General features: G+C 37.5%; 2 protein-coding genes across 18 annotated transcripts in view; one reads left to right on the forward strand and one right to left on the reverse strand.

Annotated features, from left to right (window-relative positions):
* zmp:0000001139 overlaps positions 1-20,251 on the forward strand; it is a 308,609-nt gene that overhangs the window by 226,254 nt on the left and 62,104 nt on the right. The window lies entirely within an intron of this gene.
* ppp1r12b (protein phosphatase 1, regulatory subunit 12B) overlaps positions 1-20,251 on the reverse strand; it is an 83,412-nt gene that overhangs the window by 30,056 nt on the left and 33,105 nt on the right. For 8 of the 17 annotated variants that reach the window (XM_073939790.1, XM_073939785.1, XM_073939792.1 and 5 more), the window contains exon 1: positions 18,087-18,497. The exons of the other annotated variants lie outside the window; for them this stretch is intronic. In XM_073939790.1, the coding sequence (XP_073795891.1) occupies positions 18,087-18,191 (105 nt within the window). In that variant the 5' untranslated portion in view covers positions 18,192-18,497. Of the gene's footprint in view, positions 1-18,086; positions 18,498-20,251 lie in introns of those variants that run through there. 17 annotated transcript variants of the gene reach the window in all.

Genomic DNA, 20,251 nt, shown 5'->3' on the forward strand with positions numbered 1-20,251 from the left:
TCAGGGGGCATCATTACCCATGGGCACCTGCTGGCGCTGAGCTGTGTGTGTGTGTTTGCTGTGTGTACTGAGAGCAAAAGTGCACACTTTCACCACAGTAAACCATGTAAGGCAGTGCTGATGCTGCTGCTACATTCCATCCCGCTGGTAAAAATAACACTCAATCAGATTAATGGGAACGACCTCTTCAGCACAAATACAAGCACGAACAGAACAGACACTAAACCACTGTTTCACTGTGATCACATTCACATGTACCACTTATTATCTACAAACTTTTTTAGGTCTATAACCTAATTCTTGCATTAGTTTTAAAGTAATTTATATAAACAAATGGTCTGTTTATGTTCTGCATGCTTTCATGTAAATATATACAGTATGACAATCGAACAGCGACAGCATTGTTGTTGTAATTGATGGAATACGTTGTCGCCTTTACACTGACCTTCAAGTGAAAGTCACTAAAAATTGTTCAGTACAAGCATTCATTTATTTATTTTTTGTCCAAACATGAAAATTACTGTATCACTGAAGCATACATGTACGCACATATGGTTTATGTACGCTCACCGGCCACTTTATTAGGTACACCTGTCCAGCTTGTTAACGAAAATTTCTCATCAGCCGATCCCACGGCAGCTACTCAATGCATTTAGGCATGTAGACATGGTCAAGACCATCTGCTGCAGTTCAAACCGAGCATTAGAATGGGGAAGAAAGGTGGTCTAAGTTAATTGAACGTGGCATGGTTGTTGGTGCCAGAAAAGAGAAAGCGAGTGGCACTTCTGTGAGCAGGAATGAGCCTTGTTGATGCCAGAGGAGAGGAGAATGGCCGGACTGGTTCGAGCTGATAAAAAGGAAACAGCAACTCAAATAACTACTCGTTACAACCGAGGTCTGCAGAAGAGCATCTCTGAATGCACAACACATCCAACCTTGAGGTTGATAGGCTACAGCATCAGACGACTTCACCGGGTGCCACTCCTGTCAGTTAAGAACAGGAAACTGAGGCTACTATTCACACTGACTCACCACAATTGTACAATAGAAGATTGGAAAAATGTTGCCTGGTCTAATGAGTCTCGATTTCTGCTGAGGCATTCAGACGGAAGGGGCAGAATTTGGCATAAACAACATGAAAGCATGGATCGATCCTGCCTTGTATCAACGGTTCAGGCTGGTGGTGGTGGTGTAATGGTGTGGGGGATTTATTCTTAGCACAATTTCAGCCCATTACTACCAATTAAGCATTGTGTCAATGCCACAGCCTACCTGAGTATTGTTGCTAATCATGTCAATCCCTTTATGACCACAGTGTACCCATCTTCTGGTACTTCCAGCAGAATAATGCATCATGTCATAAAGTGCAAATCATCTCAGACTGGTTTCCTATTAAAGGTGTACGGAAAAAAGTGGCTGGTGATTGTATATAGTTCCTATGTTGACATAATAACTTATATATTATTATATTTATAGTATTAGCTGGAGGTGATAATCATTTATTAATACTAATGTGTCATAAAATGCTATATAAATAATAGTAAAATTAATAATATTAATCATTATTTATAGTTTTGTTTACATCATTTCTAAATGTATTTATTTATTATTAAATATTTGCCAGAAATAAAAAACACAAATAATATTAATGATTATTATTATTATTATTATTATTTGTTGTTGTTGTTGTTATTGTTATTATTATTATTATTATTATTATTATTATCATTGTTGTTGTTGTCGTTGTTGTTTTTATTATTATTATTATTATTATTATTATTATTATTGGCAGCTCAATAGTCAGCACTGTCACCTCACAGCAAGAGGGTGGCTGTTTCGAGCCCCGGCTGGGCCAGTAGGCATTTCTGTGTGGAATTTACAAATTCTCCCCGTGTTCGCGCGGGGTTCCTCAGGGTGCTCCGGTTTCCCCCACAGTCCAAAGACATGCGTTATAGGTGAATTGAATAAACTAAATTGGCCTTAGTGTATGAGTGTGTGTGTGTGTGTGTGAATGCGAGAGTGAATGGGTGTTTTCCAGTACTGGGTTGCGGATAGAAAGGCATCCGCTGTGTAAAACTTATGCTGGAATAGTTTGTGGTATATTCAACTGTGCAACCTCTGACATAGACACTAAACCGGAGGAAAATAAATGAATTAATGAACTATTATTATCATTATTAATAGAGGCGACGCAGTGGTGCAGTAGGTAGTGCTGTCCCCTCACAGCAAAAAGGTCGTTGGTTCAAACCTCAGCTGGGTTAGTTGGAGTTTCTGTGTGGAGTTTGCATGTTCTCCCTGTGTTCGCATGGGTTTCCTCCGGGTGCTCTGGTTTCCCCCACAGTCCAAAGACATGCAGTACAGGTGAATGGAGGAGGCTAAATTGTCTGTAGTGTATGAGTGTGAATGAGTGTGTGTGGATGTTTGCCAGAGATGGGTTGCAGCTGGAAAGTCATCGCGTAAAACATGTTCTGGATAAGTTGGCGATTCATTCCAAAGTGGCGACCCCCGGATTAATAAAGGAACTGAGCTAAAAAGAGAATGAATGAATGAATGAATGAATGAATGAATGAATTATTAATAGTAGTAGTAGTAATAGTAGTAGTATACCTGTGCTGCCTAATAACATTGCACCTGCACCAGTCATGGTTCCTTGATTATTATACCAGAATGAGTGTATAGCTCCAAGCCATATCAACCTAGAAAATAGCAACTTTTAATTTTTCATCGCTCCTAGTACACAACATAACTACAGCAGAGTCAAGCTTTAAAGGGTCACGAAACACCAAAACACATTTTTTGAGCTGTTGACAGTCGTATATGTGTCCCACACTGCTAAAAACACTATTAGGACACCTATATTTCACTAAAAAGTGTAAATTGGTTGTTTTTGCGTTATTTCAAGCAAATTCGTACTTCCTGTTTGAAACGAATTTTTGAAGCTGCGTCACGGCCATGACATAATAGCGTTGTATTCCAGCGTGCAGACTGGACGTCTGTGCCAGAGTGAGTCTTATTACGTCTTACAGTGTGATGCATTAATGCATGAGTAAGGCTTGGTTCAAACCAATCAGCGCGCTCTATTGTGCAACTTCATTAATATTCATTACTATTACCGTGTTTTCAGGACAGAGACGCCACGTTGTGTTGGCAAAACAAGCGTGAAGTGTTGCTTTTATAGTTTGCTGCAGTTAAGTTTCGTTTTCATTTTCTCTCTGTGAGAGCTCAGAGTCACATGTGGATTACAGTGTACGCGACGCGCGACAACAATAACTTACGTGTCTAAGGAGGATTATTGTTTACCTGAGAGCTGTTCTCATCTGCAAACGCTGAGATCTGGATTCGTTTGTAGTATTCTCTTCATAAAGACGCGGCTCTAGTTGCTGGTGATTGTCCTGTCTCTACAGATTTGGTAAGTGAGCGACCAGTGCTCTTCGTTTATTCAGTTTGTTCGTATCTAACAAACTATTGCACAGAGTGTAAACACGTTAGCCCCACAACCAAACTTTAACCTCGTGTAGGGTTTTTACCGCATTTAGTGACCGGAATAACACGCGCGGCTTTCTAACACTACCTGTCGTGTGCATCTAAGTTTCTGGGAAATGCAGAGGGTTTTTTTCTCTCATTCGCCGTGCGGTATAAAACATTGCATGAAAAATACACGCTTAGAGCAGCCCCTCGAATCAAATATCTTGTGTGTCGCGAGGGGCATGAATGAATTCCCTGAATGAAAGAGCCAAACTGCAGTTAAAGTCCACCATTTAATAATTTGGCAAATAATTCGACTACAGATGTCCATGTAGGTTAAACACCATCACATTCTCCTGTATGTGTGTGTGTGTGTGTGTGTGTATTTTGACTCTGAAACTCGCGCGTGCCCAAATAGACACTCCCACACCATCCCACTTTTCTTCCTCCGACACTCCCCCCTAAACAGAGCTGGACACGCCCACTTTTCTGACTCTTTCCAAAGTAGAGGTTCATGGGGGTTTCATGGCCCTTTAAAAAGGGAAAATTATCAAAACTCTTTTTTGACATTGTATTGTCAGAAAAATGCTAATGGTCTAATCTCATTCAATGATTTATGCTAAGCTAAAAGTGCTCTTGCCAGAACCGGAGATCAGCTGAATGGATAAAAAAAAAATCAACTCTAAGGGACTTGTAAAATCATCCTATTTCCAAAAAAATAGTGGATCGTTCCTTTAAGTATCTTTTACATTGGCTTCACTTACAAGGTTTAATAGATAGTTCAAGTCCCAAATTCCCAATCTGACTAGCATCGCAGGCACAGCTCATCCTTTATCACTATCTGCCGTCAAGTCTCCAGCAATGGTTGAATGGGGATCTGGTTGGGTTAAGCTGGATTACTGCTCCAGAACAACTGCACCTTCACCGCACCTCAAAGGTCCGTGGATCAGTGTCAGGTCAAGGCATGATTGCTGGTAAACTCTCCATGCGTTCATGCGTTCTAGCCCTCATATAGAGTCTGCAGTAAGAGACCGAGAGTCTTCATGCAGCTGCGGGCTTCACCCTGATCCCATAACTCCACAAACTGTAACATTTACAGGATCTGGCTCACGCTGAAGTATTTATACGCAAACTCTTTAATCCTCTCTTTCCCCCTCATCCCTTCATCCCCCTCTTTGAGAGCCGGCTAGTCCGTCTGCCAGCTCGCAAAATGGAAAAAGTGAGCATCGCCATATTTGAACGGAGTATTACAACACACAAGTCCAAAAAAAGACTTTTCTCCTTCTGTTTCTTATCCGCCGCTGTTTGCTTGATAAGCCAGATATATATTAAGAGCAAATATATAGAGTCATTTGTTTGCAACTGTTTGATGACTTTATAAGGAACAGGGGAGCAGTTCACACAGCAAAAGTTCATTGGAAGTTCTTTTACATGCAATATAAGAGCATATGAGGGCTGTCAAGTAATTAAAAATTTTAATCTTATTATTTATTAGTGTGTCACGATCCTACAAATCCTCGATTCGATTACATTTTCGATTCTAAAGGCACGATTCGATTTGATTTTCGATTATGAATAATTAATTAATTAATGACCAATTAATTATTTGTAGCCTACCGTTTAAACTACCTGACCTGGATGGTCTTTGTTTTACCCATAAACAAATCATACAGTAAATGAATAAAGGCAAGATACACACATAATTACCACCTGTCAATCACTTTTTTCTGCGGGATTCGTGAATAGGCAGTGATCTGTGTCGTTATAATGGTGTCGGTAAAAAAGACGCACAACCAACAGGAACCAGCCAACAGTATCTGAGGTGTTCGCTAAAATGACCAAGTACAAGTGAGTGAAAGATTGAAGCAGTCCTCTGACTGCCTGGACCTGCTGTCTCGAGCGCATGGATTTGCAACGGGGGCGGGCGGAGGATCGCTATGCCGGTGTTGTCTATCGGACGAACCGTACGTAATACGTACATAGCAGAGCTTGCAAAACTGTGTTTTTTTTGTCGACAACACGAACGTTGTCAACATAACTCACTGGAAATCCAAAATGCTTACACACCGGCGACTTCATTGAAAGAGGAGAGGGTTTAAGTTCTGTCGACGGGTCTCCTGCTTCTGCAGTTTAACAAGCACTTCAACAAGCCTGTTTTTTTCCCGCTTGGCAAGCCAAGCTGACGTGACATGGGGGCGTGGCAGCATCGACGATTCTATTTTTTGATTCGATAATCGAAACTGAGCATAAATTTCGATCGATTTCGATTAAAAATCGAAATCGTGACACCCCTATTTATTAGTGGTTAGTCTCTCACAGCATGAAGGTCACTGGTTCGAGTCCTGACCGGGTCAGTTGGCAATTCTGTGTGGAGTTTGTATGTTCTTCCCATGTTTGCGAGGGTTTCCGGTTTCCTCAACAGTCCAAAGATGGAAATGAGTGTCTACTGTATGTGTGTTTCCCAGTACTGGGTTGCTGCTGGAAGGGTATCTGCTGTGTAAAACATATGCCGGAATAGTTGGCGGTTCGTTCCGCTGTGGCGACCTTTAAGATAGAGAGTAAGTCAAAGGAAAATGAATGAATGAATCTAATTATTTACATAAAGTGCAGATGAGCACATTGAAGTTGAGAATGCTTCCCCAAACTAATTTGCATCCCTAAACTCATTGTTTTGACTGATTGATGGAAGGAAAAGAAAAAACGAAATGGCATACACATTTGAAACAACAAGATGACACTAAGTGTCCTATCATACACCTGGGGCAGGTGCAATATCTGTATGGCGCGATTTGTTATTATTTTCGGACCATTTTCAACCCTAATTTTCACGTTTTGCATTATGTTATTTAAATAGCAAATCCATTTGTGCCAGTTTGTGAACTCACAGGTGTTCTGGTCAAAAAGGAGGCGTGTTAAAGTGCATATAACTAATATTGTTCATTTATTTGTTTGCTTGGATTTAGAACTGAATTTAGAAATAGTTTTGAAACAAATCTTGGTCACACTTTACAATAAGGTTCATTAGTTAATGTTAATTATTGCATTTACTAACATGAACAAACAGTGAACAATACATTTACAGTAGTTCATTGTTAGTTCATGTTAACTCATGGTGCATTAACTAATGTTAACAAGCATGGACTTGGATGTTAATAATGCATTAGTAAATGTTCAATCATGATTGATAAATGCTGTACATGTGTTGTTTATGATTAGTTCATGTTAGTAAATGCATTAACTGATGAACCTTATTGTAAAGTGCCCAAATCTTTGCACTTCAATTAAACTGAATATGTAGGCTAATGGATGTCTTCCGTGGAGTGTGTACAACACCGTTTCCTTATCCACGAAAGTAAAGGAGTAAAGTAAAAAGAAAGTAAAAAGGACATGGAGGAGGCTTTTTTTAACCTTGTGCTTTAGATAATCTGTTTAACTGTTTTCTCCCTAGTGAAGTGTGTTTAGTTTTTCCACTTAGTCACCATGTAAATAGCAAATGCACCATGGCGTGATGCAACTGAATCTTAAAGGGAATGGGAGACAAGACTTTGATTGGTTTTTATTCATGTTATGCACAAAACACACCCATAACTCATTAAGAGAATAAGCACAACACTGTTAGATCAAGGCTCAAAGCATTTTTTTTTCCTCCTTGAAATAGCAAAAATGGATTCAGACATGCTCTTAATGCTTTTGCGCTATGTGCTTAAGGGATCTATTTTGACGATCCATGCACAAATTCCAAAGCGCAGGGCGCAAACGCATTAAGGGCATGTCAGAATCCACTTTTGCTATTTTAAGGACGGAAAAATCCACTTTGCGCCGTGGCGCATGGTCTAACAGGGTTGAGCTTATTCTCTTAATGAGTTATAAGTGTGTTTTGAGAATAAACCAATCAGAGTCTCATCTCCCATTCCCTTTAGGAGTCATTTGCGTTTCGCCATGGCGCATTTGCTATTTATATGGCAGACTTTGCAAGTGGAAAAACTGAATGCTTCACTAGAGAGTAAACAGTTAAACAGAGCATCTACAGCTCTGAATAAGAGATGAGCCTCCTCATTCTTTACTATCACTTTCACTTTCGTGAATAGGGGAACATGTTGTTCTTGTCAATAGAAAAATGACATCAATTAGCCTATACATAATTCATTTCATTTATTTATTTATTTGTTTCAAAACTATTTCTAAATTCTGTTCTAATTTCCAGCAAACGAATAAATGAACAGTAATAACGAAGTGTGTTGTAAAGTTATATCCTAATACACATGCTATCCTCCATATGATATAAAACTTGACAGGTGGGCAAATCTAAGCTTGTTTTTAATAAAACAAATATAAATATGCATATAATAAATAATATAGCTAATAATAATAATAATAATAATAATAATACAAAAGCAAATTGTCATGAATAAACTAAAAAAGTCTCCCGAGATGAAGAAGGCATGGAGGCTGGTTTTTCTATTTATGTAGACTAGAATATATAAATTATAAAATATATTATTCCTTTAATTCTTTTTCATTTGTAAAGATATTTGCGTATTGCTGTACGTGTATAAAGCAATGTGTACGCGAGGCGCACAACTAACTCGCTTTGCGCTCGAATTTAGACCTCCCCTCAGCTGCTCTATTGTGCAGTCTATTTTAGATCCTTAAAAATAGCAACGCGCCAGCAATGCGTTGTAACACACCTCCTTTTTTTGACCAGAACGCCTATGGGCGCACATATGAGCGCAAATGCATTTGCTATTTAAACAGCGTGGTGCAAAACCTCAAAATGACTCTTGAGCCGAGCTAAAACTAGCAAACACCAATTGCGCCGCGCATTGCGCTGGGTGTATGATAGGGCCTTTAGACTTTGTGTCTATTTCCTTAAAAATAGAGCCCTAAGAGAGAATTTTATTCTTTAAATAATCCTCTCCTGATTTTTTACAAAATGTTTTATTCAGTAATATTAATAGTATTATTTTGAAATATTATAAAATACACAACACTGTAAACCCTAATGTTGTCCTTACTCAAACAATCTAATTACTTAAAATGTAGCATTTTAGTCCTGTCACCTAAAAATTATTAGCTAGTTTAACTAATATCCAACGAAAATGCATAAACTTAAGATTTCAAGTATAGTAAGCTCAAAATCACAATTAATCTTTTAAATATTTATTCTATAATGGGAATAAATGGCTATTTATTTACCTTAAAACATTTTTTTATAATATATAATTACACACACACACACACACACACACAGATAGAGAGAACTGATCAATTAAAGTATAATCTATCAAACTGGCAAGTTAAGTAAACTTAAATATGCAAGTTTTGGGAGACTAGTAAAGCAATCCCCATCATCTAGTAAAGGAGTCAATAATCAATCACTAAATGCTGAAAATTCTCCAGAGGAAGAGCTCAGCTAATGTCTGTTTAAATGTGACATCAGATAAAATGTTGTAGAATTTGTTGTGTTTAGTTAGTTTGCTGTGGTCACACTAACCAGCCAAGCATTTGTTAAATAAACCAGTGTTACTCTTCATATATATGGATGTTCGTTTGAATATATTTCACATAGATACTGGCAGGCTGCAATGTCAAACCGATAAATTATAAGCAATGATTATTTCAAGAGTTCACACTTAACTGATATTTAATAAAGCGTAATTAGCATGCTGTCCTGGGAGAGAGCCCTGAGCTTGTAATATCCTCGAGCCTGGGGCTCCCTCTCATTAGAAGGGCGAGAGGGGAGTATGAGCTCAGGTAAGTCTCGAGAACTCCCCTGCTTGTCACCATGTGAGAAGTGTAAACTAAGGTTGTCTTGGGTGATCATTTGGTTTAGTCGATTGGCTATGGTGTATGGTTTTTAAGCCCCCATTAGATTTTTTTTCTATTTTAAATATTGTTAAATGATGTTTAACACGTTCAGGAAATTTTCACAGTATAATTTATTTCTTCTGGAAAAAAAAAAGTCTTATTTGTTTTATTTCGGCTAGAATAAAAGTAGTTTTAAATTTTTTTTAAAAACCATTTTAAGGTCAAAATTATTAGCCGCTTTGAGCTGTATTTTTTTTGATAGTCTACAGAACAAACCATCAATTGCCTAATTACCCTAACCTGCCTGACCGAATTAACCTTGTGAAGCCTTTACATGTCACTTTAAGCTGTATAAAAGTGTCTCGAAAAATATCTAGTAAAATATTATTTACTGTCATCATCGGAAAAAAAATAAATCAGTTATTAGAATTAAGTTATTAAAACTAATATGTTTAGAAATATATTGTAAACATCTGCTCTCCATTAACAGAAATAAAAAAATAAACGCGTAATAATTCTGACTTCAACTGTAAGTAAAGTAGGTAAGTAAGTGAGTAAAGTAAGTAAAGTAAGCACAGTACGTAAGGCAAGTAAAGTAAGGAACTAAAGTATATACAGTATTTGTTTGTTTTGTTTACTTATGTTATGCTATGTTACCTTAACTAAGTAACTAAATAAAATCAAATAAATATTGTGTGTGTACATAAAAGGCAAAGTGTGTGTGTACATAAAGGCAAGTAAATGACATAATTCACATTATATTTATGAGAGTAATTCCTTTTAAAAGAACTGCTCTCACACACTCTGATGCCTTTGTCAGTTTATGAGCCTGTATTCTGTTGTTTGGGGTAAAAAGTCCTTCATAAACTTGGTTTAGAAGACCACTTAAAAACTAAACACATGTGTTTATTCTTTTGCTCTCTTTAACTTTCGCTCCCAAAGAGACCTCACGCGTTCCGGCCTCCCCGTCATGGAAACTTCAAGCCCACATGTGCAGCTTTGTTGATGGGAAGAAAAAGCTCTGTTATGATTACAGGAAACATAAAACGTCATGAGCATTTTCTTCAGCTAATCTTGTCTTATTTTGTGGCGAGGCTGCCGTTACGATCACTCAACATGAAACCTCTGAAACAGTAAGCAGACCAGTGGTGGGCAGAAACTAATTGGAATGTATGGTGCTCTTTTCATTATTGTGGCAGATGCTTTGTTTTTGTTATGTTTTGTTTCAACAAAGTAGCTGAGTTCATAACTACTGGTTTTCCATTTATTTATTTTATGTTTAGTAGTTTTGTGACAGATGCTTTGATATCCAGCAGCAAGCTTTTTTATTATTATGATACGCAACGGTGGCTTAGTGGTTAGGACTGTCGCCTCACAGCAAAAAGGTCGCTGGTTTGAGTCCCGGCTGGACCAGTTTGTATTTCTGTGTGGAGTTTGCATGTTCTCCCCGTGTTTGCGTGGGTCTTCCTCCCAGTGCTCCAGTTTCCTAATCAGTTCAAAGACATGCAGTATCAGTGGCGTAGCGCAAAATGCGGAGGCCCCCCTGCAGGGATCGCTGACGGGGCCCCCTGATGAAGAGGGGGGGGGGGGGAGATACGTCATACGCCAATTTGCATATCACTGACGTCATCACGTTTTACCGTTTCTGTTTGTTTTACAGCCTATGGTTAATAAAGGGGTATTTATAATTGCACTACACTTTATATAAGCATGTTTATTTAACTAAATGTATTGCTGTTTGAATACAGTATGTCATTATAGATGTGTAGTGAATGTGCAGTAATCTCTCATATGAAATAAACTCAGACAAATTCAGAAACTGTCACTAAAATATCTGTGATTGTGAACAAGAAAAGAATAAACGGTCCAATTAAATTGTTAAAATAAAGTAGAAGTAGATCGGTTTGACTGTACAAGGGAAATACCTTCACACTGCCTGTGCTAAATCATTTGTCGTCGGTACGCAGAGGGGTGATCTGCTCTCGGGCTGCAGGTGTGAGAAGCTGCTGTACGCAGACTGACTGGGCCGCCTGTCAGTGCTGTGAGGCGGGGGAGGGGTCGGCGGCATCACACGCAGCTCGTTGAGAAGAGTAGGGACGGTACAGTATGGACAAATGACAGTCTAAAAAAATCTCCAATAACACACTAAAAAGTCGCTAGATTTGTCGTTAGGGGGGTCTGAAAAGTCGCTAAATCTAGTGACAAAGTCGCTAAGTTGGCAACATTGGCGGCAAGCAATCAGAATGAAGTAGTCCACCGCTTGAGAGGTGTTCAGAGAACACAGACCTGTGAACTTTGGTTCCGACCACAGCCGGTTGATTTTCAATTATTGAAAATCGCGACGACGCGGGGCCCCCTAATCACGCGGGGCCCCCCCGCGGTGCGTGCCCTGCGGGCCCATCCGCTACGCCACTGTGCAGTATGCAAGCTTAACTGGTTTTGTTCACACTGAAAGATTTTTACAATTGTGGAAATTCTTTGTTAAAAGACAATGTTAGACAATGAAAAGATGTCCATCTAGCGTATGTTAGAAAAACAATGGATAACTTGAAAAGCTTGCAAGTGCGTTGCACTATAATGTCAGTCTGGCCCTCCTTCATTCCACTGGCATTACCTTCACAAAGACAGAGCAGCGGCGGCACCTGCTGATTTTATGGGCATCTTTTCGTTGAAGTAAACACAGTCTCCACATGTCAACATGGCCTTCACGGGCTTGTTTGTTTATTAGGGTTTCGAAAACGGCAGCCAAAAGAAAATCTGTAATAGCAATTGCTTCAACAAATGCCGTTTGAGGATCAACTCATTAAGCAAGTGTACATCCTGGATTGCTCTGGTGATGTTTAAATAGCGAGTGTGATGAAATGCATAACGGCATTTGCAAACCACATGGAACCATTTATACACTTAGTGCTGTAATGTGTAGGACTGGCCTTTTTTTATTAGAGGTGTATCATTGTTTCTTGTTACACACAAAAATTGATTAAACTTGACTAAGGGTGCGTTCACATCTGTAGTTCCCTTCATTTGGTCTGGACCAAGGGTAATAAATGATACATTGTTGCATCTTCTGTCGTCTTTGGGTCGTTTTCACACCACACTGCTGGCTTTGGTCTGAACCAGTTGAAATGAACCAAAATGCAGTCATCTGACAAAATCCACATCTCTCATTGGCCAGATGTTGTTAAACATATTTCCTAAACTGCTTATTGATTGGTCAGAATTCACGTGCGGGAAAATGCCAGTGGACCAAAACCTTTTACTCTGGAGGGACGACTGCACTGGCTGATTGTATCCCTGCTTTAGTCAAACTATACATTACGAAAATGAAGCGCGGCCTTGGCTGGAAAACAGGGTTTAATGCATCGCTCGTCACTTCAGGAGAAGACGTGAATTAATTTAGCTAAACTGCGACATGGTCATCTTGAGTAAATATTACCAACAATCCATCAGGTAATGTTTTCTCCTCTCTCTCTGTTGGTAAAGCGCTGTCAACAAATATTTGTCCTCCATATCCCATAATGCACAGCGCATCGGCCTACAGCAGCTGAATTAGTCCAAAATGCGCAGTACTTTTTGCGGTTGGACCTGTTTTAGTACGGATCATATTCTCACCACAAACAAACCGCTCAAGGGTTCGTTTGAAAGCGTGCCGAGACCACCTCTTCAAGCAGGTCTCGGTACGGTTATTTGGTCCGCTTTTGGTGCGCACTCGAGTACGATTGCTGCATTCTCACCTGCCCAAACGAACCGTACCAAAAGGGGAAACGAACTCTAGTGCGATTCAATCGAACTAAATAAGGCAGGTTGTGAAAGCACCCTAAAAGTGTGACCCTGGACCACAAAATCTTATATTATATTAAACTGGTATATTTTTGGCAATAGTCAAAACAATATTGTATGAGTTTGAATAATTTATTTTTCTTTTTTATATCAAATATCATTCGAATAGTAAGTAAATATCATTCATTCATTCATTCATTTTCTTTTCGGCTTAGTCCGCTTATTAATCCGGGGTCGCCACAGCGGAATGAACCGCCAACTTATCCAGCACGTTTTACGCAGCGGATGCCCTTCCAGCTGCAACCCATCTCTGGGAAACATCCATACACACTCATTCACACTCATACACTACGGACAATTTAGCTTACCTAACATACCTGTACCGCATGTCTTTGGACTGTGGGGGAAACCGGAGCACCCGAAGGAAACCCACGCGAACGCAAGGAGAACATGCAAACTCCACACAGAAACGCCAACTGACCCAGCCGAGGCTCGAACCAGCGACCTTCTTGCTGTGAGGCGGCAGAACTATCTACTGTGCCACTGCGTCGCCCTTAAGTAAAGATTATGTTCAGTAAATATATTTTGTACATTTCCTAATGTAAATACGCTCACCAGTCACTTTATTTATTGCTCGTTAATGCAAATTTCTAATCAGCCAATCACATTGCATCAACTCATTGCATTTAGGCATGTAGACATGGTCAAGACGATCTGCTGCAGGTAAAACCAAGCATCAGAATGGGGAAGAAATTTCATTTAAGTGACTTTGAACGTGGCAAGGTTGTTGGTGCAAGACGGGCTGGTCTGAGTATTTCAGAAACTGCTGATCTACTGGGATTTTCACAAACAACCATCTCTAGAGTTTACAGAGAATGGTCTGAAAAAGAGAAAATATCCAGAGGTCAGAGGAGAATGGTCAGACTGGTTTGAGCTGATAGAAATGCAACTGTAACTCAAGTAACCACTCATTATGACGGAGGTATGCAGAAGAGCATCACAGAGAATGCACAACATGTCCAACCTTGAGGTGAATGGACTACAGCAACAGAAAACCACACTGGGTGCCACTCCTGCCAACTAATAACAGGAAACTGAGGCTACAATTCGCACAGGCTCAAAATTGGACAATTGAAGATAGAAAAATCATTACCTGGTCTGATGAGTCTCGATTTCTACTGCAACATTTGAATGGTAGGGTCAGAATTTAGTGTCAACATGAAATCATGGATCCACAGCCTACCCGGTTTTTGTTGCTGACCATGTCCATCCCTTTATGACCACAGTGTACCCATCTCCTGATGGCTACTTCCAGCAGGATAACACGCCATGTAATACGGCGAGAATCATCTCAGACTGGTTTCTTGAACATGACAATGAGCTCACTACACCTAAATGGCCTCCCCACTCACCAGGACTCAATCCAATAGAGCACCTTTGCGATGTGGTGGAACGGGAGATTCGCATCATGTATGTGCAGCTGGCAAATCTGCAGTAACTGCGTGATGCTATCAAGTCAATATGGACCAAAATCTCTGAGGAATATTTCCAGTATCTTGTTGAATCTATGACACGAAGGTTTAAGGTAGTTTTAAAGTCAAAAGAGGGTCCAACCCGGTACTAGTCAGGTGTACCTAATAAAGTGGCCGGTGAGTTTATATCAAAACACAAATTTAATTATTAATTAATTATTTAATTAATAAATAGTTAAATGTATTGCTTAGAAGTTCATCTGGACAACTTTAAAGACTAATTTTTTTTATTCTAATTTTTAAAATTCAAATTTTTTGGAAATCTCGGATTCCAGATCTCAAATTTTTTTTTTTTTATAACATAAACTTAAATCAAATGTCAATTTCCAAAAATAGACACTTATGACTTTGTGGTCCAGGGTCACATTTGACAATAATATTGTCAAATTACAAGAAAAGAAAATCAATTCCTGCTGGAAAATGAAAGAAAGAAACTTTATACACATACAGTAAGAGATTTGGCCCAAACTGGTTCTGTTTTATGAACACCAGGGAAGGTGTTTAAATCTAATAAGAGGAAACAGTGGATAATCTGGCTGCAGTGTTGGCTTATTTGACCTCAGCTCTGAACAGAAATATTGTATTAATGCCTGGTAATACAGTCCCAACCCCGTTTACAAAAACAAACACATGATGAGTTCAAAACATTTCTCACACTGTCGCAAAATAATGCCTTCAGAACACATGCAAATGTACGGAGACCTGAAAGGGATGTGATGGAAAAAAATGTGTGGGATAAAAAAAAAAAACTGAGTGGGGGGGTGGAATGCGTGGGAGAAAAAAACAGTAATAGGAAAATATATATATAGTTTATATATATAAGTATAGGTTTTTGCGCTACCTCGCAAATATGTTTTGTGATTTTGTGTGTGTATATATATATATATATATATATATATATATATATATATATATATATATATATATATATATATATATATATATATATATATATATATATATATATATATGTGTGTGTATGTATATATATATATATATATATATATATATATATATATATATATATATATATATATATATATATATACACATATATATTTGTATGTGTGTGTGTGTATATATATATATATATATATATATATATATATATATATATATACAATTTTTTTTCAGGCTGATATAACATATGTTTAGGTAATCAATAAATAAAATTAGTTATAAAAATAATGTTTATTTGATTTCAATTAGCAAAAAACATTTTTTACGGTTTGTTGTTAGTTTATAATCTCGATTATTTTCCAGGAACAAACAAACAACTGATTATAGGAGTATGATAAACATTTTTTAATAAGTCTTTTGTTTCCTGAAAACACTGCAAACTGTTTATGCTCTGAAATAATTATTAGCAAAGCACTGTGGGACACGGCCAGAGTAATTTAAAAACTGGGTGAAGCGTGACGGAGGGCAATCAGTCCTCCTACATCCTGAAACATTGTTTACATCACAGACACTGAGGCTCTGTTCACTCACTGATGTCAAAGCACAACAACACCGCCTTATCAGCTCAAAAACAAGCATACAAAAATGCTTTTATTTTCTTGCTCAAATGTAACTTGTGTAACTTTAGTATATACGCTTAAAAACAAAAACAGGGTTCAAAAGCTGTCAATGAGACAAGATCCTGTCAAATAGTCCTAACAGACAGTCACCTGTGGTAAACAATGTATAAAGGTGTAGCACTGAAAAGGTTTTCACTCCAGTGACAGCTTTTGTAGTGTTTTTTCCTTACTGAAAGTTACTAATAAAAACATTATTTAGAACTGTTGAACAAAATCTGTCTCATACTTTCTGTCTGCATCTGGTTTATTTTTTTAGAATTTAATTTTTTTGTATAAAAACGTCTCAGATATGATGATAAGGGTTCATTTTTTGTGGAAAAACTACAGTTTTAAATAAAAATTAACATTTAATATGTTGAAAGTATCATCCTCACAGCTTCATACTGTATGTATATACAATTGAACTCAGAATTATTAAACTCCCTAAATTAATAGCCCCCTTTTTATTTTTTTCCCAATTTCTGTTTAACAGAGAGAAGATTTTTTCAAACATATTTTTAATCATAATAGTTTTAATAACTCATTTCTAACAACTGATTTATTTTATCTTTGCCATGATGACAGTAAATACTATTTGACTAGATATTTTTCAAGACACTTCTACAGCTTAAAGTGACATTTAAAGGCTTAACTAAGTTAATTAGGGTAACTAGGCAGGTTAGGGTACTTAGGCAAGTTATTCAATAACAATGGTTTGTTCTGTTGAAATACATAACATAAAGGGGCTAATAGTTTTGACCTTAAAATAGTTTTTTAAAAAATTCTAGCGAAAATAAAACTAATATAAAATTTTTAAAAATGTATTCTAGCAAAAATAAAACTAATATAAAATAAAAATATTATCAGACATACTGTGAAAATTCCCTAGCTCTGTTAAACATCATTTGGGAATTATTAAAAAAAAGAAGTAATTGATTTATTTTATCTTTGTCATACTGTCAGTAAATGATATTTGACTAGATATTTTTCAAGACAATAGTATTCTGCTCAAAGTGTCATTTAAAGGGCTTAACTAGGTTAAGGTTAACTAGGCAGGTAAGTTATTGTATAATGATGGTTTGTTTAGTAGACTATCGAAAGCATATTAAATAGCTTATAGGGCTTAACAATTTTGACCTTTAAATGGCTATTATCAGACTGTGAACATTTCCTTGCGCTGTTAAACATCATTTGGGAAATATTTAAAAAAGAAAAAACATTGGTAAAACTATGCTTTAAAGAATATTGGCAAATAATAAAGATGATTAACATGATTATTTATGAAAAATAAGTCTTTTAACATATCATTGAATGTTCTAGATCTAAACTTGAAAATCTGATAAGGTTTTTGTTAATTATTGTTAAACTAAATATAATATGCTCATCTACATTTTATCAAAATATATACATTTTATATCTTCTATTTTACATTATGTTTTAGGTACAAAATAAAATAGTTCTGTTAAAAAATAAACTATCTTTGTGATTATTTTATACAGGGTTACTGACAGCACCATTCCAGCTCCATAAATGTGAGTAAAAGCTGATGACCTTCAATATGATTTAAGATCATTCAAGGAGCATCTTCAGCTTCAGAAGAAGCTGTACAAATATTCCTATCATCTGAGTCAAAAATGTGCTCGTTTATAATACGCAGTCTGACATTTCAGATGCATTCATTTCCTTCCCTGAAACCACTCCAGCTCAGGTTTAAATGAAAAAAAAATTCCCAGATTTCCACTGTGGACTTTGGGACTCCACTGTAAGCCCCGAAAGTAAACAAACAAGCACAAGACTTTTAAAAAGCCAGTCATTCATGTAAACACGAGAACATTTGTGTCCTTCAGTGACACAGTTACATCACATCCAACACAATACTGCCTATTTAGATACATGTGTGTGTTATTGTGACAGGCACTAAGCAAACACAGCTGGCTCTTACTCTGAAGGTTTTGGTGCTGGGCGATGGAGAGGAGGGTGGCGAGTCCGACAGAGACTTTCTGGAGCGAGAGGAAAGATCCTTACTGCGCGAATAGAGCGATGACATTTCTCTCCTCTGGAAGAAGAACAGCAGAAGATCCCTGATAGATGTGGCTTTCACAAAGCGGCCATAACTGCTGGACGACTGAAGCAGATCTGCTCAACAGGTGCAAACACAAGCAAGAGTGTCCAAAGACTGACAGCCGATGTGTGTTTAAGTTCCTCCTCAGGCAAAATCAGAACAATTGAAAGCACCTCTGGGTTTCACGATCTCCACTCCCTCTATCTGTCTCTATTTCTGTCCCACTCCCTCCCTCATAAAACACATAAACAACAGTCGCAGCTCCTCTGGGCTCATTCATAGACGCACAATGAGAGCTAAATAAGGAGAGGACGGTCCTTTGTTAACTTTACAGCACACTGAACGCCCTCCCTCGCTGTTCTGTCCACTTACAATCACTGCACACAAACTCTGAGAGAACAAAACTGTCTTCATTCGGTCCCACTCAGACCCGTCGCTCTCGCTCTCTCTCTAACACACACATGCACAGTCTCTCTCTTCATAAATCTTCATAAAGTCTTTTCGCTTGTTGGTTCTCATTCCGTCTGCTCAGTACCAGGTGCTTCAGTTCACTATTATATTCAATATATACAAGTTACTTTAACTTTGTGTGAGTTAAAGTGTTTCAACGGATAGCTGACCCAATTCTGTAAAAGCTATCATATACTCACTCTTATGTCATTCTGAGTTTGTATGGCTTTACATTCAGTCATTTAGCACAGGGGTTCCCAAACTTTTCAGCACGCGACCCCTAAAATAACAATACCAGTGACTCGCGACCCCCAATATCCTCTGAGGTGGTTATAAATACAGAAAACTTGCATGCAATGGCGCACACACACACCAATAGACAAAAGTCTATTCTTCGTTTAATTTTTTTTAATGTATGTCAGTGCTGTAAATGGGCCAGAAAGTTTAACCTGGTGTTATAAAATCAATCTGCTGCATCTGACGCTTCTGTCTTTAATATAATGTATTTACCCCAGGGGTTGCAATCCAATAGAACTAGTAAATAAGCTACTATAGTAACTATAAACGAATTTTTTCTCTTCAGTTGGTTATGGATAAAATATGGTAATTCTTATGGCCTAATAATAATAAGTAGATTTTTGGAAATCACCAGGCGACCCCTCTTCATTGTTCCGCGACCCCTCAAAGGGTCCCGACCCCCACTTTGAGAACCACTGATTTAGCAGATGCTTTTGTTCGAAGCAACTTGCGATTGAAGAGGCATTTAGTGATTCAACAAGAAGAGTGTTTCTACAGGTGGTTTGTTAAACCCACTCACCTACAGTTGAAGTCAGAATTATTAGCCCCCTTGAATTATTAGACCCCCTGTTTATTTTTTTTCACCAATTCTTTTTAACAGAGAGAAGATTTTTTTTCAACGCATTTCTAAACATAATAGTTTAAATAACTAATTTCTAATAACTGGTTTATTTTATCTTTGCCATGATGACAGTAAATAATATTTAACTAGATATTTTTCAAGACACTTATATACAGCTTAAAGTGACATTTAAAGCCTTAACTAGGTTAATTTGGTTAACTAGGCATGTTAGGGTAATTAGGCAAGGTATTGTATAATGATGGTTTGTTCTGTTGACTATCGAAAAAAATATAGCATAATAAAGGGGCTAATAATATTGACCTTAAAATGGTGTTTAAAAAAATGTAAAACTACTTTTATTCAAGCCGAAATAAAACAAATTAGACTTTCTCCAGAAGGAAAAATATTATCAGACATACTGTGAAAATCTCTTAGCTCTGTTAAACATCATTTGGGAAATATTTAAAAAAGAAAAATAATGAAAGGGGGGCTAATAATTCTGACTTCAACTGTATGTGAAGCAGACTTCATAAATGCACAGGGTTTTATATATATATATATATATATATATATATATATATATATATATATATATATATATATATATATATATATGAACGTTTAAAGGTGTCAGACGCGGAGCACAGGCGCTCTTGATTCTGGAGGTCATTAATAATATAATAACAATAATACTGAAATTGTAAGGCGTTTTATAATGACCAAAACAACATTTCAG

This window comes from Danio rerio, chromosome 23, assembly GCF_049306965.1.
Source record: "Danio rerio strain Tuebingen ecotype United States chromosome 23, GRCz12tu, whole genome shotgun sequence".
NCBI classification, from domain to species: Eukaryota; Metazoa; Chordata; class Actinopteri; order Cypriniformes; family Danionidae; genus Danio; species Danio rerio.